The sequence below is a fragment of the Anabrus simplex genome, chromosome 2 (assembly GCF_040414725.1).
Source record: "Anabrus simplex isolate iqAnaSimp1 chromosome 2, ASM4041472v1, whole genome shotgun sequence".
In the NCBI taxonomy this organism is placed as follows: Eukaryota; Metazoa; Arthropoda; class Insecta; order Orthoptera; family Tettigoniidae; genus Anabrus; species Anabrus simplex.
The window spans coordinates 62,538,119-62,565,495 of NC_090266.1; the positions used below are offsets into that span (position 1 = coordinate 62,538,119).

Below are 27,377 nucleotides of genomic sequence, written 5' to 3' on the forward strand. Positions count from 1 at the left end.
TGGACTTCTGTGTTAAATATGGATAGGGAGTTACGAATGCATTCTTCAAGCATAAGGCTATTCACTGCTACACATGAGAGGCTAGGGTTACTAGATCTATAAGAGACTATATCTTAACCGATTTTGAATTCAGGAAGTCTGTTAGGAATGTACAGGTTTTTTGAGGATTTTTCAATAATACAGACCACTACCTGATCTGTAGTGAACTAAGTATTTCTAGGCCTAGGATAAAGAAAGTGAAATCTTTCTGCAAACGAAAAGGATAGAAAATCTCCAGGATGAGGAAATTAACAGAAGTACATGGATATGACTAGTGAGAAGTTTCAAACAGTGGACAGTAAGCAGGTTCAGGATATACAGGGATGCTGTAGTAAAAACAACAAATGAATGCCTAGGAACAACTGTGTGTAAAGACGGAAAAAAGCGAACATCTTGGTGAAATGATGAAATGAGAGCAGCTTGTAAACGTAAAAGGAAGGCCTATCAGAAATGGCTCCAAACAAAAGCCGATGCAGACAGGGAATAGTCCATAGATGAGGGAAACAGAGCAAAACATATAGTTTTTGAATCCAAAAAGAAGTTGTAGGAAGATTTTGGTAATAACCTGGCAAGACTAGGTCAAGTAGCAGGGAAACCTTTCTGGACAGTAATAAAGAATCTTAGGAAGGGAGAGTAAAAGGAAATGAACATTGTTTTTGGTAATTCAGGTAAACTCATAATAGATCCCAGGGAATTACTGGACAGGTGGAGGGAATATTTTGAAAATCTTCTCAACATAAAAGAAAATCTTCATGGTGGATCTGCGAACAACCAAGCTCATGGGGAGGAAGAATATGATGTTGGTGAAATTACACTTGAGGAAGTGGAAGGCATGGTAAATAAACTCCATTGTCATAAAGCAGCAGGAATAGATGACATTAGACCTGAAATGGTGAAGTATATTGGGAAGGCAGGGATAAAATGGCTTCATAGAGTAGTAAGATTAGCATGGAGTGTTGGTAATGTACCTACAGATTGGACAAAAGCAGTAATTGCACCTATCTATAAGCAAGGGAACAGGAAGGATTGCAACAACTATCGAGGTATCACAATAATCAGTATACCAGGCAAAGTATTCACTAGCGTCTTGGAAGGGAGGGTGTGATCAGTGGTTGAGGGGAAGTTGGAGGAAAACCAGTGTGGTTTCAGACCACAGAGGGGCTGTCAGGATCAGAATGTGCCAGGTAATTGAAAAATGCTATGAGAGGAATAGGCAGTTGTGTTTATGTTTCGTAGATCTAGAGAAAGCATATGAAAGGGTACCGAGGGAAAAGATGTTCGCCATACTGGAGGACTATGGAATTATATGTAGATTATTAAAATTAATCAAAGGCATTTATGTTGACAATTGGGCTTCAGTGAGAATTGATGGTAGAATGAGTTCTTTGTTCAGGGTACTTAAAGGGGTTAGACAAGGCTGTAATCTTTCACCTTTGCTGTTCGTAGTTTACATGGATCATCTGCTGAAAGGTATAAAATTGCAGGGAGCGATTCAGTTAGGTGGAAATGTAGTAGACAGTGTGGGCTATGCTGATGACTTGGTCTTAATGGCAGTTTGTGCTGAAAGCCTGCAGTCTAATATCTTGGAACTTGAAAATAGGTGCAATGAGTATGGTATGAAAATTAGCCCCTTGAAGACTAAATTGATATCTGTAGGTAAGAAATGCAACAGAATTGAATGTCAGATTGGTGATACAAAGCTGGAACATGTACACAATGTTAAGTATTTAGGTTGTGTGTTCTCCCAGGATGGTAATATAGCAAGTGAGATTGAATCAAGATGTAGTAAAGCTAATGCAGTGACCTCACAGTTGCGATCAACAGTGTCCTGTAAGAAAGAAGTCAGTTCCTGGATGAAACTATCCTTACATCAGTCTGTTTTCAAACCAACTTCGCTTTACGGGAGTGAAAGCTAGGTGGACTCAGGATTTCTTATTCATGAGTTAGAAGTAACAGACGTGATAGTAGTGGGAATGATCACTGGTACAAGCAGGTGGGTGGCAGGAGGGTACTTGAAATGAGGAGATAAAGGCTAAGTTAGGAATGAACTCAATGGATGAAGCTGTACACATAAACCGGCTTCGGTGCTGGGATCATGTGAAACAGATGAATGGAAGAGAATAGGTTACCTAGGAGAATAATGGATTCTGTTATGAAGGATAAGAGGAGTAGAGGGAGATCAATACGATGGTGGTTAGAGTCAGTTTCTAATGATTTAAAGATAAGAGGTACTGAACTAAATGATGCCACAGCACTAGTTGCAAATAGAGGATTGTGGCAATGTTTAATAAGTTCACAGAGGCTTGCAGACTGAACGCTGAAAGGCATAACGGTCTATAATGATAATGTATGTAGCAGAACTCTTAGTATTCTTTGCGGTAAAATAACTTTAATTAAAACAATAACATCAAATGGACGAAGGGTGGAGGTTTCAGTGATTTAATATTAAAATCATACAGCACATTGTAAATTCATAATAGTGTTTTCAAGGTTATATATAGGTTATATATTTTATAGTTTATAGTTATATAGTTTGTATAGTTTCAAATTGCCTCAGGTTGGCAATACTCTTCTCTACTCTATTTTTTCTTTTCATCACAATCTGTCAGGGCCGGACAGCCAGCGGCTGGACTATAGCTGTGTAGGAGTGAACCTGCTTTCAATGGTATTGTGTTTGGTTAGTACATAACACAAGTTCACTTTGCTATCCTATGGTCAGCTGACAAAATTATGATGATTATGCACAGCTTAAAAGCAGTTACCAAATGATTAATGGAACCAGTAGTTGATTATCAACTTCAGTGGTCATGGACATCTGTTATTCAAAACTATCTTGTTCTCCTTCTTCTGCTGGTGCTGCTGGTGCTGCTGCTGCTGCTGTTGCTGCTGTTGCTGCTGCTGCTGCTGCTGCTGCTGCTGTTGCTGCTGCTGCTGCTGCTCCTCCTCCTCCACGCCCTTGCAGAACGTTGGCAATCAGTAGCACGATTGTTGTTTGTTCATAGTAGCTGTTCTGAATAGAGTAAGCTTCATCACCCCAAATGTCTGGTTCAAGTTGCTGAGCCATGATGTCCTACTTCACCCCGGACCATGTATCATTACATTGACCATTGTTTGTTGTGATGTGCTTTGTGTCTTCTGATGCCACTCATTTCTGATAGATGGAATTACTGTTGCATACCGAGTTTTTATTTAATTTGCTTTAAGTCCCACCGACACAGATAGGTCTTACGGTGACGATGGGCGAGGAAAGTTCTAGGAGTGGGAAGGAAGCAGCCGTGGCCATAATTAAGGTCCACATTCGTACCCCACTGTCAGCAGCCCTGAAGATGGTTTTCTGTGGTTTCCCATTTTCACACCAGGCAAATGCTGGGGCTGTACCTTAATTAAGGCCACAGCCGCTTCCTTCCGACATCTAGCCCTTTCCTGTCCCATCATTGCCGTAAGACCTATCTGTGCCAGTGCGACGTTAAGCAACTAACAAAGAAAAATTAATGTCCAGCCCCTGTATCTGCTTGCTGTGAAAATGGGTAACCATGGAAATCAATCTTCAGGACTGCCGACATTGGGGTTCAAGCCCACTAACTCGCAGATGCAAGCTCACAGCTGTGCGCCCCTAACCGCACTGCCAAATCGCCTGGTCGTACCGAGTAAAACAGCCTGCCTGAATATTACCGGGATGTAGGTGGGGAGTTAGATAAGTTTCTTGTATAGCGTGCCACTCCTCTGGTTCATAAATTTTCTGATACTACTGGTAAGTAACACACTGGTTCATCATAGCGTTTGAATTATTCGATCACTACTCTGCGGCACTGATTGGAATGAGAAGTGTGCACATTTAAATAAATAATGGCAGAGTGTTCATGGCTATCTATGGTCTGGCCATTCCAGCACTGGGATTTTGAACTGTTAGATCGGCACAGTAGTACTGATATAGATGTTCATGCTCATAGGAAACCTGAAATATTTGTCCCGAATGAGTAAATTTATGATACCAATATAAATGGTCCGTTATTGGACATTATAAATTTTCCAGCTACTCATTCCTGGTTGCCAGCGTTTTGCCCCAGTGTGCTAAGTTGGGCTCATCAGTTGGTAAATAGCAAACCCAGCAAGATGCATGGCTAGTTCATTCCCTATAAGAATCAACATCTATATCACTGATGGTCAGGCAGCATCAATTTTTCGTAATGAGACAAAGTCTCTCATAGTGCATTGGCACTGCCGGTGGATCCAAATAGCCTACACAGTGGCCTCCATGGTATGCACTAGCCATGCATCTTGGTGGGTGTGCTATTTACCAACTGATGAGCCCAACTTAGCACACTGGGGCGAAATGCTGGCAACCAGGAACAAGTAGCTGGAAAATTTATAATGTCCAATAATGGACCATTTACGTTGGTATTATAAATTTACTCATTCAGGACAAATATTTCAGGTTCCCTATGGGAATCAACATCTTTATCATCTGATGGCCAAGCAGGCATCAATTTTTGGTAATGAGACAAAGTCTCTCATAGTGCATTGTCACTGCCTTTAGCTCCAAGTAGCCAATGCAGTGGCCTCCACGGTATGCACTAGCCATGCGTATTGGTGGGTGTGCTATTTACTAACTGATCAGCCCAACTTAGCACACTGAGGGGAAACGCTGGCAACCAGGAATGAGTTTGCTGGAAAATTTATAATGTCCTATAACGGACCATTTATATTGGTACTGTTCATTAAAAGTGAGAAAATGTGTGTTTTTCATTTGATTGAGTATTTTATCTGATAACATTGCTTTTAATTGCTTCATTCCTACTGTTGTTTTTGTTGACTTCAGTTAGAAAACCACAAAGACAGTCTTTCTGAGAATCCTGTAGCAAAGCATGGGTACATCAGCTAGTTTCCACATAAATTTATAACAAAAAGGTTATTACAACTCTACTGGGGCTTGAAATGTCTTCATGATACATGCATGGTTAGGTTAGGTAAAATCATTTGGGTAAGAAAACTAAAACATTTGCCATAGAGGCTTCTGGAGTGTAAAGTAGTGTAGTGAATCAAGATGGCCTTGATTATGTAGTGTTTAACAATCTGTGAAGTGAACTGTTTTGGAACGACATGGGGCTGTATTGCAGAACATGTGTTCCATGTGCCACAGGGCTGTGTTCGAATGTGTGTGAGTAAAAACTGTTCCAAGCAGAAAATTCAAAAGCTAGTGAACTTGTAATTAACTATAAATAGCAACTGAAGAGACTTATTTTCTAGGGCCCTGATAACCTATAACCTATCACATTATTTATCCTGCTCTGGAATATAGATTTCCTTGATGATATGTCAAGCTTGGGGGTTTTGTTAATATTGTTCAAGAGGACTGGAAGATAGATTTGAAACGATTGTTGGATTATTATGTGCTGAGTTTGATGAATGTGAAGAATGTCTTTCAATCTTTTCAAAACAATCCTGTAGTCCATTTTGTGTCACTTCACACAGAGCGGTGTTGCATTCATCTTTAGCCCAACACGTACCTCTGCTTCTTGAACATTAATGAAGTAGTAGGCATCTGGAGCAAGATCTGATTCCCATGCTGTGGAGCTACAAGTGTGCCAGGGCATTATCATGATGGAGAACTGAATTCTGCTCATGCCACAAAATCTGGTAGAGCAGTTCAAGCTGGGACGGGAGGCCGAGTCAACTAAAAGTGCGGATTGTCGGACTGAACCAGCAGGCAGAGGTGATGGGTCACCACAACTGATCGTCATGTGCAGATTTCGTCCAACCCACTGGCGCCTACGACAGGGAGTCTCAAGATCGGAGTTGAGGCTGGACAGCATAGTAGAGCAGTTATACATGCCCTATGCAGGAGCTTGGATTCCCCTGGCACCAGCACCGGACCTATCAACTACTCTTCGTGATTACTGGCACACCTTCGACCCGGAAGCATCTACCATTGATGAACAGTTTCCACCACCAGTTCAGGACATCTATCCCGTCCAGGAGCTACGACAACGATCTGTGCCCTGGGACATATTGGATGATGACTTCCACGACCCAGACCCAAGCTCCCGCTCAGGCATTCCTGAGTGCTCGGAGTCATCACAGGGGGATGAAGACAACGCCAGCAGCATCACTGACAGTTATTCTTTGGATGGCAGCTTTATCCAACCTCTGCCAAAGCACCTGCCCTCACCCGATCCCACCCAACTTCCGGTGCTTCGCCCCAGACCCTTGCCCCGCCGCTACGTGTCTGTAGCGGTGCCGGCAGCACACCCTGCCCCCTACCTGGATACGCCATTGGGCCATTATGCCCGGCATATCATGCAAGACGGAGTGCACCTACCGAAACCTCGCAACAGCCCCACGATCTTCAGAGCAACCCGTATATCAGATCTACTGTCATAACCGACCTTGTCAACAATGGCATTTTGCAAGAGGACACACCATCATTAGCCTTTCCATTATTCCTCGTCTCAAAGGACGATGGAACGGCGTGAGTAATTTATGACCTTTCTGCCTGGACTCAGTTCATAGTAAAACCTTCGTTTTCGCTCCACGGACCAGCAGACGCTCTTCATCGCATACCACCACAAGCTCTTGCCATCAAAGTGGACCTTCGTAGCAGTTTTTACCAGATACCTCTCAGTGCCCATACCCAACACCCCTGGGGCGTACGTTATGCCGGCAAGTCTTACGTTTGGATGCGACTACCAATGGGCCATGCCCTGGCCCCCTCCATCATGCAACGGTGGGGCCAGGCGGTGGCCCAACTCCTAGAAAGTGATTCCCCATCAAGACAGTGACCTACCTGGACGACTGGCTTATTTACAGTTCACAATGGACGGATCGTCTTTTGGAGGAGCTTCTCCTGTACATCAAAGTTATCCTGGGCATCACTCTCAACGAGCGTCAATCAGTGCTTCACCCCCAGTCGGTATTAACATACCTGGGAGTGACAATCGACATTCCTTCACAGCAGCTCTCCCTCCACCATTCCACACAGCAGATGGCCTTAGAGTTGATTCCTTGCATCTCTCAGGCCACGGAATACAAGAGACAACAGATAGCCAGGTATTATGCTTGGCTTGCCTACGTCATGCACTGGCCATATTTCCTGACGAAACATGCTCTCACTGGAGAAGCCTTCTGGATCCGTAGGCTATTGACTCCGGAATTCGTGGCCACCCCACGGAACATCGCCTATCCAGAACATCCAGTCGTCATGTACGCTGATGCTACCCCGAACTCCATAGCAGTGGTAACTCCCACATATAATATGGGGTGGGCGCAGGCATTCCAGGATCCTGCGCCCATCCACACAGCAGAAATGGTGGCACTCTGGACCTTGAACGATGTCCCGCATGGACACAACCACATCAAGATATACATCGACAGTGCAGTAACTTTGTGGACACTCAAGACTGAGTTACAAGTAACTATTCTCATTTTGGTTCCGTATTGAAGTTGACGTATGTCTCAAATATTATTACAATATTGTAAGTCCACCTGTTCAATACAATACAATATGATCCACTATTTCATATGGTCAAAATTTTATACATAATACATAAAAGTCAATGGTACATGTTTCACCCTCCTTACGGGCATCATCAGCCTATATCAATCTTAAAAATAATACATATGGAGTCATTCTAATCTTATAAATTATAGGTTAAAATGTTGAAAAATGATTTCGTAAAACATTATACAATAACATCTAAAACAACGATAATGCACCAAAGTATGTTAAAAAAGAGAAAATTGACTGTTTTTGAAGATTAAAATATGGTTAAACATGAATTTTGAGAGTTGAAAACTAAAATGGATCCTTTTTTTATAATATCATTAAGACTGTGATGGCCTTGAGTGTAAACACAATCATCAAAGGGGGATGTTTCTTCAATTCCCATAGTTTGAATCCAAGATGGTAAAATCACTGTCAGTTATTTAAAACAGAAGTGTGAACGTAATAAACATGTTAAAATGTATACGGTTGGTATATCCGAAAGTAGAAAAGAAAATGGAACTTCTTGTAGAGGCATTGCTAATGATAAAACGTATGTCAAGGCTAGCGGATGTCAGTAATTATGTTGGTAGTCGATTGGATTTAAAAGAAAGGATCCTTTTTAGTTTTAAACTCTCAAAATTCATGTTTAACTACGTTTTAATCTTCAAAAACAGTCAATTTACTCTTTCTTAACATACTTTGGTGCATTATCGTTGTTTTAAATGTTATTGTATAATGTTTTACGAAATCATTTTTCAACATTTTAACCTATAATTTATAAGATTAGAATGACTCCATATGTATTATTTTTAAGATTGATATAGGCTGATGATGCCCGTAAGGAGGGTGAAACATGTACCATTGACTTTTATGTATTATGTATAAAATTTTGATCATATGAAATAGTGGATCATATTGTATTGTATTGAACAGGTGGACTTACAATATTGTAATAATATTTGAGACATACACTCAAGACTGGTCGAGGACCGGTGTTGCATAAATATCTATATGTTTTACTTTTGTATATTGAATAAAGAGAGTGATGGAGAGGGGTGTCTCCCTCTTGTGGTGTCCCGTCTCCTCTGCGGCTAACCCGGCTGACGCTCCTTCCAGGGAAATGCTCCATTATTTACACACGCACCCGGACTTACTATAAAGGCCGGGGCGTCCCTGGGAGACCGTCAGTCTGAACCAGCAGGCACAGGCGATAGATCACCACTTGGCCTCCCGTCCCAGCTTGAACTGCTCCAGAGCCATCTCCCCCTTCGCCTTATATAGCTGAGCTGCTTGGCGCATGTATGGAGGAGACAGCACTGACGCAGTCGCGCTGAGATGTGACGGAAGATAGGAAACTTAAAAGGGTCCACCTTTTCAATACAAATTAATGTTATAGTTTATTTACAACATATATTATCACTTGGAACTAGATTCAATGTGAGATCCCTGAGGGGTGATCCCACCGTGCTGATTTTATTATTATAAGTATTACATAGATCAGCGACACATATTATATAAAAACAGAACCAGAAAGGTAAAGGAAAACACAAATCAAATAATACAAAAGGTTAAACAGGTTGTCTCCCTTATGGCACTCTGCGATGTCCTGCCGTCTTGCAAGGGTTGCGTCGTGAAGGTGGCGTCAGGCCTGCTATCTTCAATCGTCAACGTCGAGGTGGGATGTGGAGAACCATCCTGTTGTTTTGTGCCATGGGTGCTGGTAGTGGACTCCGCCGGGCAAGGGGGAGTCTGCCCGGTGTGGGAGTGTCACTGTCGCCGCATCTATAGTTGAGGAGCTGCTGGCACTATGGCTGCGGCTGCTCCCCTTCCTCTTCCGGCCCGTCCGCCGCGACCCCTCCCCCTGGTCGCTGGGGTGTGGCTGACCATTGCCCGCGGTTGAGATTGAAATTGGAAGCCCTGAGGCAACTTGACGATTTCGACGCCGGTCGCCTGGTCGAGCTGGATCGCTGCACTCCAACCTCTGGACAGGGCGATGTAAAGTAAGTTCGCCCGGTTGAATGCATATTTTCTTTGTGCATGGTCCAGCGAATGCCACGCTGACAGAAGCCATAGGGTTGTTGTCACGTCGTGATGATCCCGTCCAGATGGGATGTTTGGCAGGAGTGCTTCCAAGGCAGTGGCGATCCGGTAAACTCTGTAGTTGGGGGGCACTTCCAGTCCCTTCGGGTATTTGTGTGTGGGCAGAGGGAAAAGAAGTATGGACAATGGCAGAAATGTGTGTCTGGCCAAGTCAACTTACTTTGAAGGGGGTTGTGTGTAAAATGTGTCATGTCTGTGTTCAGTCATTTTTTGAATCTACTTGGCATTAATCTAATGTGACTTACCCCATCAGTATTTTCTTCAGCATGTTTTGCACCATCTTTACGTATGTCTTGTGGAGGTTGCTTTGGTAATGTTCTTGCGAGACCATCGGGCCAGACCTGCAGAAGGTGAACTTAATGTAATTACAAAATATAACAAGAGACTAAAGATAAAAAAAGCAGTCATACACTGTCTGAAGATTATGAACTTTACAAACAGGTTTTCATCTTTTACAAATATAGTAAAATTGAATTGACAAGAACATCAATGTCACATGCACAGGATGGGGTTCAAAGTCAATCAATAAATCAATCAATCAATCAATCAATCAATCAATCAATCAATCAATCAATCAATCAATCAATCAATCAATCAATCAATCAGTCAATCAATCAATCAATCAATCAATCAATACTGATCTGCATTTAGGGCAGTTGCCCAGGTGGCAGATACCCCATCTGTTGTTTTCCTAGCCTTTTCCTAAATTATTAAACTGCGGTGCAACTGGTGAGAACCTAGGGTTGATGATAACCACTTATCAAGACTGTAGTCTAAAAAGAATCGATTTCCTTTTAAATGTGTCATTTTCATTGGTGAAAAAATTTCAAATGCCAGAAAGAAATGGATTTAAAAAATTCACTTAATCTATATATATAAAACAACTTGTCCTGACTGACAGATTCATCATCACTGAGCCAAAACTACTGGACATAAAGGAATGAAATTTTGGAAATACATTCATACTACAATGTAAGGGAGGATTTTTTGATATCGTGTCGCTAAGGGGGTGAAAAAGGGGGCGAATTTTTAAAATGAGTGTATCTATATCTCAAAAACTGAACAGTTTAAAGACATGAAATTTGGTATTTGGAATCTCCTTTAAAAAAAAAAGAAACAACTATTTTTTTGTTTTCAGAAAATCCCATTAACAGGGGGAAAAAAGGGGGAAAAAGGGCTGAACACATTTTATGAGGAGACGCATATCTCAAAAACTGAAGACGTAACAGACATGAAAATTGGTATTTAAAAATAATGAAACACGTGTTCTTTGTTTTCGCAAATCCCTTTAAGGGGCGGGGAAGGGGGGAAAATTGGTCGAATACCTTTCATGACGTCCCGCATGGACACAACCACATCAAGATATACGTCGACAGTGCAGTAACTTTGTGGACACTCAAGACTGGTCGAGGACCGGTGTTGCATAAATATCTATATGTTTTACTTTTGTATATTGAATTAATAAAGAGAGTGATGGAGAGGGGTGTCTCCCTCTCGTGGTGAAGATGTTACAGACATGAAAATTGGTATTTGGAATCTCCCTGAAAAATAAAGAAACACTTAATTTTTTTTTGTTATTCCAATGAAGACGGGAGTGACAAATGAGGTGGAAATTAAATTACATCTGCAAACTTTTAAAGTTGTGAGATATGGACACAATAATTTTAAAAATTTCTAAAAATTCACCCCATTTGTCACTCCTGTTTAACCCCCATTAATTGGATTTTCCAAAAACAAAAAAGTATATGGAAATTAAAAAGTAGGACTATTAGGCAGTACCATATGGCTGATATAGCAGGCATGAGGCAGTCTTTAATAATTATGATCAGTGGAAAATGGTAAATAAGACTCTGGGATGGGTTTAAAGAAATTGTTGAGGAATGTGAAAACAGGTCTGTATCTTTAAAGGTGGTAAGGAAAGGTAAAGACCCACCTTATTACAATAGAAAAATAAAGAGACTAAGAAGGAGGTGCAGATTGGAAAGAAATAGATTTAGAAATGGCTGTGGAAGTAAGGAGAAATTGAAGGAACTTACTAAGAAATTGAATCTAGCAAAGAAGGCAGTTCAGGATAACATGATGGCAAGCATAATTGGCAGTCATACAAATTTTAGTGAAAAATGGAAGGGTATATATAGGTATTTTAAGGCAGAAACAGGTTCCAAGAAGGATATTCCAGGAATAATTAATAATGATGATGATGATGATGATGATGATGATGATGATGATGATGATGATGATGAAGATGATGATGATGATGATGATTGTTGTTTAAAGGGGCCTGAAATCTAGGTCATTGGCCCCAGGAATAATTAATGAACAAGGAGAGTGTGTATGTGAGGATCTTTAAAAGGTAGAAGTATTCAGTCAGCAGCATGTAAAGATTGTTGGTTACAAGGAAAATGTCCAGATAGAGGAGGTGACTAATGCTAAAGAAGTATTCAAATTTACCTATGATAACAATGATATTTACAATAAGATACTAAAGATGAAAACTAGAAAAGTGGCTGGAATTGATAAGATTTCTGGGCATGTACTAAAGACAATGGGTTGGGATATAGTACCATATCTGAAGTACTTATTTGATAATTGTTTGGTTGAAGGAGCTATACCAAATGAATGGAGAGTTGCTATAGTAGCTCTTGTATATAAAGGAAAGGGTGATAGACATTAAGCTGAAAATTACAGGCCAGTAAGTTTGACATGCATTGTATGTAAGCTTTGGGAAGGCATTCTTTCTTATTACATTAGACATGTTTGCAAAATTAATAACTGGTTGCATAGAAGGCAATTCGGTTTTAGGAAAGGTTATTCCACTGAAGCTCAACTTGTAGGATTCCAGCAACTGGAGGTCAAATGGACTGTATCGCAATTGACCTGTCTAAAGGATTTGATAGGGTGGATCATGGGAGACTACTGGCAAAAGTGAGAGCAAATGCACTAGACAAAATTGTGACTGAATGGGTTGCTATATTTCTAGAAAATAGATCTCAGAGAATTAGAGTAGGTGAAGCTTTATCTGACCCTGTAATAATTAAGAGGGGAATCCCTCAAGGCAGTATTATTGGACCTTTATGTTTACTTATATATGTAAGTGATATGAGTAAAGGAGTGGAATCGGAGGTAAGGCTTTTTGTGGATGATGTTATTCTCTATAGAGTAATAAATAAGTTAAAAGATTGTGAGCAACTGCAAAATGACCTCGATAATGTTGTGAGATGGACAGTAGGCAATGGTATGATGATAAACTGGGTTAAAGGTCAGGTTTCACAAATTGGAAAAGTCCTCTGAGTTTTAATTACTGTACTGCGTTGATGGGGTGAAAGTTCCTTTTGATGATCATTGTAAGTATCTGGGTTCTAATATAAGGAAAGATCTTCATTGGGGTAATCACATAAATGGGATTGTAAATAAAGGATACAGATCTCAGCACATGGTTATGAGGGTGTTTAGGGGTTGTAGTAAGGATGTAAAGGAGAGGGCTTATAAATCTCTGGTAAGACCCCAACTAGAGTATGGTTCCAGTGTATGGGACCCTCACCAGGATTACTTGACTCAAAAACTGAAAAAATCCAAAGAAAAGCAGCTCGATTTGTTCTGGGTGATTTCCAGCAAAAGAGTAGCATTACAAAAATGTTGCAAAGTTTGGGCTGGGAAGAACTGGGAGAAAGGAGATGAGCTGCTCGACTAAGTGGTATGTTCCAAGATGTCAGCGGAGAGGTGGCGTGGAATGACATTAGTTGACAAATAAGTTTGAGTGGCGTAAAGATCACAATCTGAAGATGGTGTTGGAATAAAAGATTACAAATTTTGGCAAATATTCATTCATAGGAAGGGGAGTTAGGGATTGGGATAACTTACCAAGGGAGATGTTCAATAAATTTCCAATGTCATTGAAATCATTTAAAACAAACTAGGAAAATGACAGATGGGGAATCTACCACCTGGGCGACTAATCTAAATGCAGATCAGTATTGATTGATTGATTCATTGATTTAAAAAAATATATCTAGGCCTACAATATATCTCAGACACTTAATATGTTACAGACTTAAAAACTGGTACATGGAATCTTTTGTAAAAGTAAAGAGACATAGATAATTTTTTCAGAAAATCCAATTAAGGGGAACAAAAATGGGGGGTGAATTTTTAGGATAAGCATATCTACAGTGTATTTCAAAAACTTAACATGTTACAGAAGTGAAAATTGGTACTTTTAATCTCTTTCAAAGATAAGAAACACGTATTTTTTTTGTTTTAGAAAAAAAACCACTTGGGTGAGGGGGAGGGGCGTGTAGAAAGGACTGGAAAGTGGGTTGAATTCTTTGTATTAGGATGCTGATATCTCAAAAACTGAAGACGTTACAGACATAAAAATTGGTGATTGTCATCTCATAAAGAAATGCTTTTTTTTTGTTTTTGGAAACTCCACTTAGCCGGGGGTGAAAAAAAAAATGAAAAATTAGTTAAATTATTTGTATAGGTCTACTTATATCTAAAGAAAACTATAGATGTTGCAGACATGAAAACTGGTGTTTGGATTCCCCTTTAAAGGTAAAGTAACATATTTTCCTTTGATTTCGGAAAATCCAATTAAGGGGGGTGAAAGAATTGAAAAATTTATTGAATTATTTGTATGAGGATATTTATATCGTATGAAAACTAAAGTTGATACAGACGTGAAAACTGGTATTTGGAACCTCCTTGAAAATAAGGAAACACGCATTTTAGGAGGAAAGTAAACTTGGGGGAGGGGGATGAAAAGGAATGTAATTCCTTTTATGAGGACACATATCTCGAAAACTGAAGATATAGTCGTAATAATTGGTATTTAGAAGCTCCTTTATAAATAAACACGTATTTATTTTGTTTTCGGAAAATTCATTTAAGGAGGGAGAGTGAAAGGAAGTGAAAAATTTAATTATTTTTATGTGGATATTTATATCTCAAAAACTGATGGTTACAGATGTGAAAATTGGTGTTTGGAATCTCCTTTAAAAGTAAAGAAACATGCATTTTTGTGGGAATCAACTTAACAGGGATGGGGTGAAAAAGGAGTTTAATTCTTTTTGTGAGGTTACTTATATCTAAAAAAGATGTTACAGACGTGAAAATGGGTGTTTGGAATCTTCTTTAAAAATAAAGAAACACGTCTTCTTTTGTTTTCGGAAATCCACTTACGGGGGCAAAGAAGTGAAATATTCGTTGAATTATTTGTATGAGGATACTTATATCTCTAAAAGATAAAGATGTTACAGACGTGAAACTTGGTATTTGGAATCTCCTTATATTTTTTTATTTTGGAAAGTACACTTATAGGGAGAGGGGGTGGAAAAAAGGGAAAAAGAAGTTGAATTCATTTTATGAGGATACTTATATCTCAAGAACTCTATTTTAAATCTCCTTTAAAAATAAAGAAACATGTACTTTTTGTTTTTGGAAAATCCACTTAAAGGGTTGAAAAGAACTGAAAAAGTGGGTGAACTTTGAAAATGAGTACTGATATATCTACAGTATATGTCAGAAAACTTAACATGTTACAGACATGAAATTTGGTATTTTCGGGCGAGTTGGCTGTGCAGTTAGGAACGCGCAGCTGTGAGCTTGCATCCTGGAGATAGTGGGTTCAAATCCCACTGTCGGCAGCCCTGAAGATGGTTTTCCGTGGTTTCCAATTTTCACACCAGGCAAATTCTGGGGCTGTACTTTAATTAATTAAGGCCATGGTCACTTCCTTCCCATTCCTAGGCCTTTCCTATTCCATCGTTGCCATAAGACCTATCTGTGTCAGTGAGACTTAAATCAAAATACAAAAAAAAACTTGATATTTGGAAAGGCCTTTAAAAATACAGGAATACCTACTTTTTGTTTTCGGAAGTCACTTAACGGGAGGTGAAAAGAAGTGAAAAAGAAGTGAATATTTTTAATGAGGATGCTTATATCTCACAAACTGATGATGTTACAGGCGCGAAAATTAGCATTTGGAATCTCCTTTATAAGTATAGGAACACGTATTTCTTCTTGTTTTCAGCAAATGGGAAGGACTGATAAAAGGGTTAAACTCTTTTTATGGAGATTCTTATAGCCTATCTCAAAAACTGAAAATGTTACGACGTGGAGATAGATATTTGGAATCTACTTTAAAAATAAACTTTTTTTTCGATTTGAGAGAAGACTGTTTCTCATACGGTATGTACAGTTCTATGTTGCATGGTCATCTTAGCCCCAGAAGGCAATAACACAAGCATGGGTTACAAAGAGTTTCCGGGGTAAATGAAACTCAGTTTGTCGCTGAATGTTTATACATTAGGGATTTTCAGATAATGTCTTAGTACAGTACCGAGGAACGATTATGTTTATTATTTTTACGAAATCCATGTGAGCGAAGCCGCGGGTAACTGCTACTCAAGCTATATGAATTAGGCCTTGTAAAATCTCAATTGTAAGCCTGTTTCTTAATTAGTCTGCTAAATCCACCAAAATCAGTTCTATTACTGATAATCTTTAAAAATATTTGTACAGAAAGTTGTGAAAGCAATCTTACAAAAAGTTATGCAAGTTGCACCACATTCTTTAAAGAATGATGAATTCAGGATTCTGCTCTTGAAATGGTTTACACAGTAACTGAATATTGTGTACATGCATGGTTGAATAGTGCTCATAACAAAGTGACATCCAGCTAATCAACCTGCGTGGATAATAACAAGAAAAATCACTTAGCCAAAGTAAGAAAAGTCATGCTGTACAGTAATACTCTTCTTCCATTGTCTATTGAAAGGTACCTGAACTTGTAATTCATCATCAGTGCTTCTCTGGCAAGGAGACAGTGTTGTGTGAACCTGCTTGCCTGGGCTGCATTAATTTGAACATGTACTGTCTTCATGGTACCTATTCTGAAATCTCTTGCCTCTACCATTGCTCGCCTTTCTGCCCAGACCACCTCAATCTCCTCATAAGACTCATCAACCAAAACAATGTCAACTGTGGAAGGTATGGTCCCAGCAGGCCCTTCATCATCTGCTCCATCTAGTTGCTGGACTCAGTGTTGACCCCTAATGTACAGGGTCTCTCTTATAAACCCAGACCGTCCAGCACAATTTTTACTCTCCAAGACCTAAGCAGCTGTACGGGAGGCGTACGCATAGTTCTTGATTTTGTAAGAAGCACGCTCATGTTCGACCTAGCATGAGCAGCCACTCTGAATCTCAGCTTTTAACATGGTGAGACAGTTATCAATGCTACACCATATTTTTGTATGTAAAAGTTATTTTAAATACAAGTAAGCTCAACAGGTATGCAATGAATTTGTTCAGCAATTTCCTGGTGAAGTGCCACCTTCACAAGCATAGATTCACACATTTGTAAATAAATTTAAAACTATTGGGTCAGTGCTCAATAAAAAGCATGCTGGCACACAAACAGTTTTAACAGAAGAAAAGCTAGATGACATTGGTGCGAATTTTGAACGGTCACCGAATATATCACTCACAAAATTAGCACAAGGAGAGGTTTCGATTTCTTCTGCACACAGAGCTACAAAGCTACACATCAAACCGTACAGGTTTACACAGGACCATTGTTTAAAATCTGCTGATCCAGCCACAAGAGTGAGATATTGTGAGTGGTACCTTGCACCATTGAATGATATGGTTAAAATTTGTAAACATTTTCATAATACACAGGTAATTGATAGCAGCAGTTTCGAGAGATACTGCTACACAAAGCATGGCCTTCATCTAAACAATTCAGGTAAACGAAAGATAGCAAATATTGTTCTGGATTTTATTAATCTTAAGATATGTACTGTAAAAAAAGGCAACTCCCTTGAGTTATAATACTGACCAGGAAAACTAGTAGAAAGAGCCAGCTGTACTTCAAGCTGGCTCAGCCAACTAGGAAATGAAACTCAGGAAAGTAAGGAATTTCAAGTTACCCAATTGCAACAGTCAAGTTTTAGGGAGGAAGGGGGTCTGAGATTGCTCTTGATAAACTGTCAGAGTGTAGTAAATAAACAATTAAAATTCGGTACATTGATGGAATCTTATGAGACTGATGTGGTGATAGGAGTGGAATCGTGGTTGGAAGAAGGGGTTGGTAATAGAGAAGTATTTCCAGAAGGGTACACAGTCTATCGTAGAGACCAAGAAGATAAAAAGGGAGGGGGAATGTTTATTCTGGTGAAGGAAACTTATTGTTCACATGAATGGTTTACAGATGAAAGGGATGATATATTAGGGATAAAATTAATTTGTGATAATATGAAGGAGGTGGGAATTATAGGAACATACAGGCCTGGAAGAGAGGAAAGAGACATGGAAATATTTGAGAAAATAATAGATAATACTCATAAAAACAATAATAATGATGTGGTAATAATTGGGGGAGATCTAAACTTGCCTGAGGTTGAATGGAATGGAGCTGCAAGTGAAGCCCATGAACAGAAACTGGCAAATAAGTTAATTTGGGAGGGAGGATTTACACAAGTAGTACAAGAACCGACTTGTCTCAATAACTTACTAGATGTATTCTTGGTTAAACAATGGGAAATTGTTGATAAAACTGAGGTAATTGAAGGAATAGGTGACCATAAGGCTGTAATAATGGATGTGGGACTGGTACCAAAAAGGCTTAATAAGAGGGTCATACAAGACAAGAAATTGTACAGAAAAACTAAAGTTGATGAATTTGGGACTTACCTTAAATCACAATTCAGTTGTTGGATAAGTGAAGGGAGTAATGTGGATACACTTTGGGCTAAATTTAAAGGAATCATTTGGGAAGGAAAGAAGAGATTTGTACCTGTTAAGAAGGATAAAATGACGTCAGACCCTGTTTATTATACAAGGGAAATAAGAAAATTAAAAAGAAAATGTAGGATACTAAACAGGAAAATCAAAGAGGGTATGGAGAATGGAGAAACTAGAAAACAGCTAATGAGGGAACTGAATAGAGTGAAAAAGGAAGCAAAAGAGAAATATATGAATGGCATACTTCAAGAGGGTAATGACCACAAACACAAAGGGAAATGGAAAAAGATGTATTCATATATTAGGAATAAAAAAGGAAAACGAATCCAAATTCCTACAATGGTGGGAGAAGGGGTGAACACTACTCAACAGATACTGAGAAAGCAAATCTATTTAGTAGGGAATTCAGAGATTCAGTAGATGATTGTCAGGAGTTGAAAACAGTAACAGAAGATAGAGAGGGAGAGACACATAGGGAAACAAGAAGCTTCTCATTCACAAATGAAGATATTTTCAGAGAAATCCAACTGCTTCAGCAAGGAAAAGCAGCAGGAAGTGATCAAATTACTGGGGAGGTATTAAAGACAATGGGGTGGTACATAGTGCCTTATTTAAAATTTCTCTTTGACTATGTCATGATTAATAGTGTAATACCAAAAGAATGGAAGGAATCTATAATAATACCAATTTATAAAGGAAAGGGTGATAAAAGGAAACCAGAGAACTACAGGCCAATCAGCCTGACCAGTATAGTTTGTAAAATACTGGAGAGTTTAATAGCAAAATACATCAGAGGGATATGTGATGATAAAAATTGTTTCATGAGGAGCCAGTACGGATTTAGAAAGAAATTTTCTTGTGAGGCACAACTGGTGGAATTTCAGCAGGACATATAAGATCAGTTGGATTCAGGAGGCCAGTTAGATTGCATAGCCATAGATCTTTCCAAAGCCTTTGATAGAGTGGAACATGGAATAATATTAAAGAAATTGGAGGGAATAGGATTGGACGTAAGGGTTACACATTGGGTAAAAACATTTCTAAATTCAAGGGTTCAGAAAGTCAAAGTGGGAAATAACGTATCGCAGCAAGAGAAAGTTTGGAAGGGAATTGCACAGGGTAGTATAATCGGTCCCTTACTTTTCTTAATATACGTAAATGATTTAGGGAATAATATAACATCAAAAATAAGATTGTATCCAGATGACATAATTGTTTATAGGGAAATAAATATCATTGAGGATTGTTCAGAATTACTGTACAAAGGGACCTTGAGAGTATCCAACAATGGGTTGAAGAGAATAATATGAAGATTAATGGAGGCAAATCAACTGTTACAACATTTACAAACAGGAGTTTTAAAACTGAATTTGAATATACTTTGGATGGGGTAGTTATCCCAAAAGATGGCAAGTGCAAATACTTAGGTGTGAGATTTGAAAGTAATTTGCACTTGAAGGGTCATGTGGATGACATTGTTGGGAAAGCATACAGATCATTACATGTCATAATGAGGCTACTTAAATGATGCAACAAAGAATTAAAAGAGAAAAGTTACCTAAGTATGGTTCGTCCATTATTGGAATATGCAAACAGTGTTTGGGATCCTCACCAAGAATACCTAATAAAAAAGAAATAGATAGTGTGCAGAGGAAAGCAGCAAGATTTGTAACAGGGGATTTCAGGAGAAAAAGTAGTGTATCAGAAATGTTAAAGGAACTGGGGTGGGAAACTTTAAGAGAAGGGAGAAAACTAGACTTAATAGGATTATATAGAGCCTATACAGGAGAAGAAGCATGGGGAGATATCCGTGAGAGGCTTCAGTTGGAAAATAATTATATCGGCAGGACTGACCACAAATATAAAATTAGAAGGAATTTTAGCAGAAGCGATTGGGGTAAATTTTCATTCATTGGGAAGGGCTTGAAGGAGTGGAACAGTTTCCTAGGGGTAGTGTTTGATCCTTTTCCAAAATCTGTACAGATATTCAAGAAGAGAATAAACAGCAACAGAGAAAAAAAATGAAATGTTAGAAGGCATTCGACCAGTGCAGGTTAAAATAAATAAAAAATATGTGTGAATAAATTAATTCCATCCCCTGGTCTAAGGAGTTGGACAACCAAAGTAGGGGACTGCCTGTAGGGGTGAAGTACAGTGGGGACTTTGAGGGCCCTGGAACCACTACGGTAGCTGGGAAGGCCCTTCAGGAACTCTAAAAAGTTGTGGCAAAAGGGGCTCTGCTTAAGACGCAGCAGGTCGTTATGCTACTTAGGTTCCAGAATGGGTAAAGAAAAGAAAAAAAGTAAATAAATGCAACGTAAATTTTAATCTTATACCAGTTGTACAGTATCATTTGAAGTAATTCCACATACTGTATATCAGTTGACTATATTTGTAAGTAGTACAGGAGATATTATAAGTAGAATTTTGTAAACAATATAAATTTACCTTAATAAATTTTTTATTGTTTAATAGAAAAAATTGTTAGCGTAAATTGTATAATATTGTATTATAGGAAAATTTTCTTCTCTTGTTAATTTAATATTTAGTGCTTGACAATAATGTATTTTAGTGTACCATTTGCCACCGAGGTAGACACCTCTTTTGCAAATAAAGAGATTTTGATTTGATTTGATTTGATTTGATTTGATTTGATTTGATTTGATTTGATTTGATTTGATTTGATTTGATTTGATTTGATTTGATTTGATTTGATTTGATTTGATTTGACCCACAGCTTGTGTTCTTTTTGGATGTGGCCTGGTTTCATCTTAATGGTCATGTGAACAGTCATAACTCTCAATATTGGTGTGCAGAAAATCCTAATGGTGTTTATGAGTCCCTCATTATGAACGATGACACTTCCAGCATCTTTTATAAGGTAAGATCTCATATAAGATTGTATACATGCTTAAAGCAGAGCAGCCACGTGCAATGTAAGTTGAGTTGAGTCACCTGCTGTAGAGCAGAGTACAAACACTGTGCGCTTGCTCTGGGTTTATAAGAGAGACCCTGTACTCTGACATCAATACAGAATATGTCTGGAACACCTGCACTGGTTTTCACCTTAGTAGATGGACATAGGTAAAAGAATTTTACTGTGCAAGTTGGCCATGCGGTTAGGGGCAAGCAGCTGTTAGCTTGCATGTGGGAAATAGTGGGTTCGAACCCCACTGTCGGCTGCCCTGAAGATGGTTTTCCATGGTTTCCCATTTTCACACCAGGCAAATGATGGGGCTGTGCCTTAATTAAGGCCAGGGCCGCTTCCTTCCCAATCCTAGGCCTTTCCTATCCCATCGTTGCCATAAGACCTATATGTGTTGATGCGACGTAAAGCAAAAAAAGTCCTGGATCATCTTCACATACACCTCACAGACTTTTTGATGTTGTAGTGCCACCAGACAATCTAGATATATAAAATAAGAGTTTTGTCTGTACATTGCTCAGAATTTGAAGAGAATGGTATTTCTGTATCGGTCATGTCCACAGTAACAAGGAAATGCATTTTTTTTTTACTTTTCCGTTATATCTGTCTGTCTGTCTGTCTGTCTGTCTGTCTGTCTGTCTGTCTGTCTGTCTGTACACGCATCACAAGAAAACGGCTGAAGAGAATTTAATGAAAATCGGAATGTAAAGTCGGGTAATGAACCACTACAATCTAGGCTATAAATTATTTTATTCACGCTGTGTAAAATGGTAGTTTAGGGGAAGGCCCGAAATTTAATTCTCAAATATTTATGTTATTACTGGTCGTGTCTTAATGAAAATCGGTATGCAAAGTTGGGGTAATAAGTCGATATAATCTAGGCCATAAATAATTGTATTTACACTGAATGAAATGGTAGTTTAGGGGAATGCCTAAAATTTAATTTTCAAATATTTATATTATTAGTGGGCGTATCTTAACGGAAATCGGTAGACAAAGATGGGAAATAAGTTGCTACAATATAGGCTATACAAAATTGTATTCACACTGAGAAAAATGGTAGTTTAGGGAAGGCCTAAAATTTAATTCTAAAATATTTATTATATTAGTGGTCGTATCTTCACGAAAATTGGTATGCAAAGTCGGGGAGTAAGTCACTATAATCAAGGCTATCAATAATTTTATTCACACTGAGTGAAATAGTAGTTTAGGGTAAGGCCTGAAATGTAATCTATATACTGTATAAAAAATAAGAGTTTTGTCTGTACATTGCTCAGAATTTGAAGAGAATGTTATTTCTGTATCGGTCATGTCCACAGTAACAAGGAAATGCATTTTTCCCGTAATGTCTGTCTGTCTGTCTGTCTGTCTGTCTGTCTGTCTGTCTGTCTGTCTGTCTGTCTGTCTGTCTGTCTGTCTGTCTGTCTGTCTGTCTGTCTGTCTGTCTGTCTGTACACATATCACGAGAAAACGGCTGAAGAGAATTTAATGAAAATCGCTATGTCAAGTCGGGTGATGAACCACTACAATCTAGGCTATAAATTATTTTATTCACGCTGAGTGAAATGGTAGTTTAGGGGAAGGCCTGAAATGTAATTCTCAAATAAGTTATTTATGTTATTAGTGGTCGTATCAATAAATACTACATAACTAACATAACTTTAGTTATGTTGTAAGTTATTAGTAGGTATCTAAGAAGTCACTAAATTTCCGATCACTAATGTCTCATACATTGTTACTGTACCGCATATCATCACAGAGATATTCATGAATTTGGATTTTTGTTACTAAGTCCATATCAGCGCCGAGTCACGAGAAAATAGGGTAAACAGAATTTAGTGAAAATAGGTATGTAAAGTCTGAGAATAAGGAACTACAGCCTACGATATAAATAATTTTGTAAGACGCCCGAATAACATAGAGTTGAAAGAAAACTAATGTGAAGGCCTGCAATATAGAAAGCTCATAAACTTTATCAACAATAACATTACATTGACCATTGTTTGTTGTGATGTGCTTTTTGTCTTCTGTTTCCACTCATCCCCGATAGACAGGATTACTGCAGCATACCGTTTTTTTTTATTTGCTTTACGTCGCACCGGCACAGGTAGGTCTTATGTCGATGATGGGATAGGAAAGGAATAGGTTTTTGAAGGAAGTGGCCTAGGCTTTAATTAAGGTACAACCTGGTGTGACTGGTGTGAAAATGGGAAACCACGGAATACCAACTTCAGGGATGCTGGCATCCACTCATCCCCGATAGACAGGATTACTGCAGCGTACCTTTTTTAAAATTTGCTTTACGTCACACCGGCACAGGCAGGTCTTAAGGCGACGATGGGATACGAAAGGAATAGGGTTGTGAAGGAAGTGGCCTAGGCTTCAATTAAGGTACAGCCTGGTGTGACTGGTGTGAAAATGGGAAACCACAGAATACCATCTTCAGGGATGCCGGCAGTGGGGTTCGAATCCACTATCTCCTGGATGCAAGCTCACAGCTGCGCGCCTCTAACCACACGGCCAACTTGCCTAGTCGTACCGATTATAACAGCCTGCCAGTATAATGGCGGGAAGTAGCTGGGGAGTTAGAGAACTTTCTTCTTTAGCATGCCAATCCTCTGGTTCATACATTTTCTGATATTACTGGTACGTTACACACTGGTTCATCATAGCATTCTAGCTATTCAATCCCTACTCTGAGGCAGTGATTGGAATGAGTAGTGTGCATATTTAACGGAATAACGACAGAGGACTGTTCATGGCAGTCTGCAACCTGGTTATTCCAGCTCTGGAACTTTGGACTGTTAGATCGGCACCGTAGTATTGTTCGTTGAAAGTGAGAAAGTCTGCGGTTTTTCATTTGATCGAGTATTTTATATGATACCATTGCTTTCAATCACTACATTCCTATTGATGTTTTTGTGATGACCTATGTTGAATTCAGTTAGGAAAACTGCCAAGTCAATCTTTCTGAGAATCCCATAGCGAAGCACGGGTACATCAGCTAGTACCTCTATAAACAGGATCAAAGGCCTTCTCCAGATCGATGAAAACCATATGGAGGTGTATTCACAGTTCATGGTGTTTCTCAATCAACATCCACAGTCAGAAACACGTCACTTGTCAAAATATCCAATGTGAAACCACACTGGATCTGGTGAAGGTTAATCAAATACTTGATGCTATCTCCAATGTGTTCCCAGATTTTGAGTGTGAGTAAAGAGAGCTTGAGTCCTTGGTAACTCTCACATTCTCAGATATCACCTTTCTGCTTGTTGTTGGGCACAAGGAAGATTTCATGGAACTGTTCTGGCATTGGGGATACAACAAGGATCTTGTTAAACATTTTTGTTTTCACCAACCAGTTATTTCTTTGGCACCTAGGATATTCCAAAGTTCAGCTGGGGGATCATCATTGCTAATTGCTTTGCCATTCACCTTCTTTGACAAAGCTGCTGTAATATTAGCCAGGGTTACCTTAGGCACAGGCCCCTCAACTGGACACTCTGAAGCTGCTTTGTCCAATGGGAACTCCTCATTTAGCAACCCTCTGAAACACTTCTTCCAGCAGTTGGTAATGGCTTGATCATTAGTCAGTAATGTTCCCCGATCATCATGGATATACTTGTGGTGATAATATTCCTGGTTTGCATTTTAGACTGAGCAGCCTCCGAGTCCTCATACAGGCCCTGCTGCACTTCATTTTCACCTACTTCGACGGCCGTCTTTGCCTGCTTTTATGCAGTCTTACATTCTGCCTTTAGGTCTTGTCCATTCTGGTTGCTTTTCTAATGATGTTACTCGATTTACGTCCCACTAACTAACTAAGGTTAAGTTATAAGGAGATTCCCACCTTCCAATACTTCTCAATTTCTTATAATAGTTTTATTGTTTGCATGACATAATCCAGCTTAATTTCTAGGTGAATACTAAACAGTACATGTTTCGTTCCGCTTATGGAACATCTTCAGCTAAAAGATTTGACAAAATGGCAAGACAATTAAAACACATGTAATGGTTATGGTGATAAAATAAAATGTTAAGTGGATAAATTTCATAATTTGTCCGTATTGAACCAAGATTACAATTTATTAAAATTCGTATCCATCTTATTCAATACATTTAATGTATAAAATGTTCATTCATGTTGCATTAAAATTTCCAACAAGTCAATGTCCAAGTGACGAAGTAAAATCGGCATAAGGGGCCTTCTTTATGCTTGGAGATGTGTATGCTTGTTGATCTTGAGGATAAAAATTAGTGATATAAAAGATTTTCATAAAATATAATTGTCGGGGGAACTCTTGAAAAACAACCGTAGTTGAAGTTGAGTTGAAGTTAGACTGTTAAAATTAGTCTGAAAAAAGAAGAAGTTAAGTAAGGAGGCAGATATTTTAAAGGAGAAAACCTTGTAAAAATGTACGTTAGTGAGGATACAAGGATAATGGAATTGTTTACCTCATATGATACAGATGTTGAGATTCCCATTGGGAATCAACATCTGTATCATCTGATGGCCAGGCAGGCATTAATTATGGAAAAGAGACAAAGTCTCTCATAGTGCATTGGCGCTGCTGGTGGCTTCAAGTAGCCTAAGAAGTGGCCTCCACGGTATGCACTAGCCTTGCGTCTTGGTGGGTGTGCTAAGTACTAACTGATGAGCCCAACTTAGCACACAGGGGCGAAACGCAGGCAACCAAGAATGAGTTAGCTGGAAAATTTATAATGTCCAATAACGGACCATTATATTGGTATATATTGTAACAAGTTGGCGGGGTAGTAGGAGCAATTAACACTAGACTGGTAACTTCAGTACTAAGATTTATTAGCTATGCACTAAACTACACAAGACTACACACAACTTTTGCTCATAACACACACTTACACAGTTCTCGCGGTCTCTCTCCCTTAGTTTCTCACTTGTTCTCACACTACACAGTTTTACACTCACATACAAGGTCCCGCGTCGCACAGCTACACATTCTCTCCTTCGCTGACAGTCCGCACTGTAGTACACTAGTCCGATAATCACGGCAGTTCACACAATTCACTACACTGGCAGTCGCTCACAACTGAACCACACCAACTTCTAACTCAGCCTAACTCTCACTCACTCCAGGCAGGTCGTTCCTCTCTTAAATACCCGCGCTGGCCCTTCTAGAATAGTCCGGATGCTCAATGGAGCCAGGAACCTCGTGAGATGGAACACTCCAGATTAATCGTGGAGTCATTTTGATACTCCTCTGTTACAGGAACGCGGGTGGAAGCAAGTGGTGCTGGCCTAGCACATAAGTGCTGCTCGTGATTGGCGCAGCTGAAGCGTAAGGGGTGGGCCTATACGGTGGCGGGCCGGGCCCACAGCCAGTTGGCATGGTGGACTCTATAACCTTTACACTGCCCCTCCTCAAGACTGCTCGTCCCGAGCTGCTCCACGATACGGTGCCAAGCAATCCAGCTGAACAACAATCATCTTCCCTCGGGGAGCCCGCTGGATCCGGTAGGAGACATCATTGATCTTGGTGACGATTGTATATGGGTCTTCCCATTGTGGCTGCAGTTTTGGTGACTTCCTTTTCGTCCGCACCAGACGGTATAGCCACACACGGTCACCTTCCTGGAAACCGGCAGAGTTCGCGAACATGTCATAGCGCGCTTTCATCCGGTCGCTGGCTACCCTTAGATGATGTCGGGCATAATCGTGGATGTCGTTGAGCCAATCCACCAACTCCCATGCATAGTCTGTTGCTGGTTGCTGCTGGTCTGGTGTAGACCCCAATAATTAGATCGCATGGCAGGTGGAGCGCCCTTCCGAAGACCATGTTGGCAGGTGTCATGCCCGTCGTCTCATGGTTGGACGCTCGATAGACCATCAAGAAGAAGGGGGACCTCTTGTCCCAGTTCTTCTAGTGTGCCGAAACCACCTTCCTGAGGTGCTCCTCGATGGTTTTCACAAAATGTTCCACTATACCATCTGACTGAGGGTGGAGAGGCATCGTATGTGTCTTCCGCACTCATAAGCATTGCAGAACCTCGTGCATCAGCCTGGACTCAGTGTTTCTCCCTTGGTCGCTATGAAGTTCCT

The 27,377-nt window shown here is 39.6% G+C and overlaps 1 protein-coding gene across 1 annotated transcript in view; it reads right to left on the minus strand.

Annotated features, from left to right (window-relative positions):
- The window catches only part of LOC137498436 (zinc finger protein 341-like), a 153,182-nt gene that overhangs the window by 81,451 nt on the left and 44,354 nt on the right, over positions 1-27,377 (minus strand). Inside the window, exon 6 of the mRNA XM_068225937.1 lies at positions 9,868-9,963. Within this exon, the coding sequence (XP_068082038.1) occupies positions 9,868-9,963 (96 nt within the window). The remainder of the gene's footprint in view (positions 1-9,867; positions 9,964-27,377) is intronic.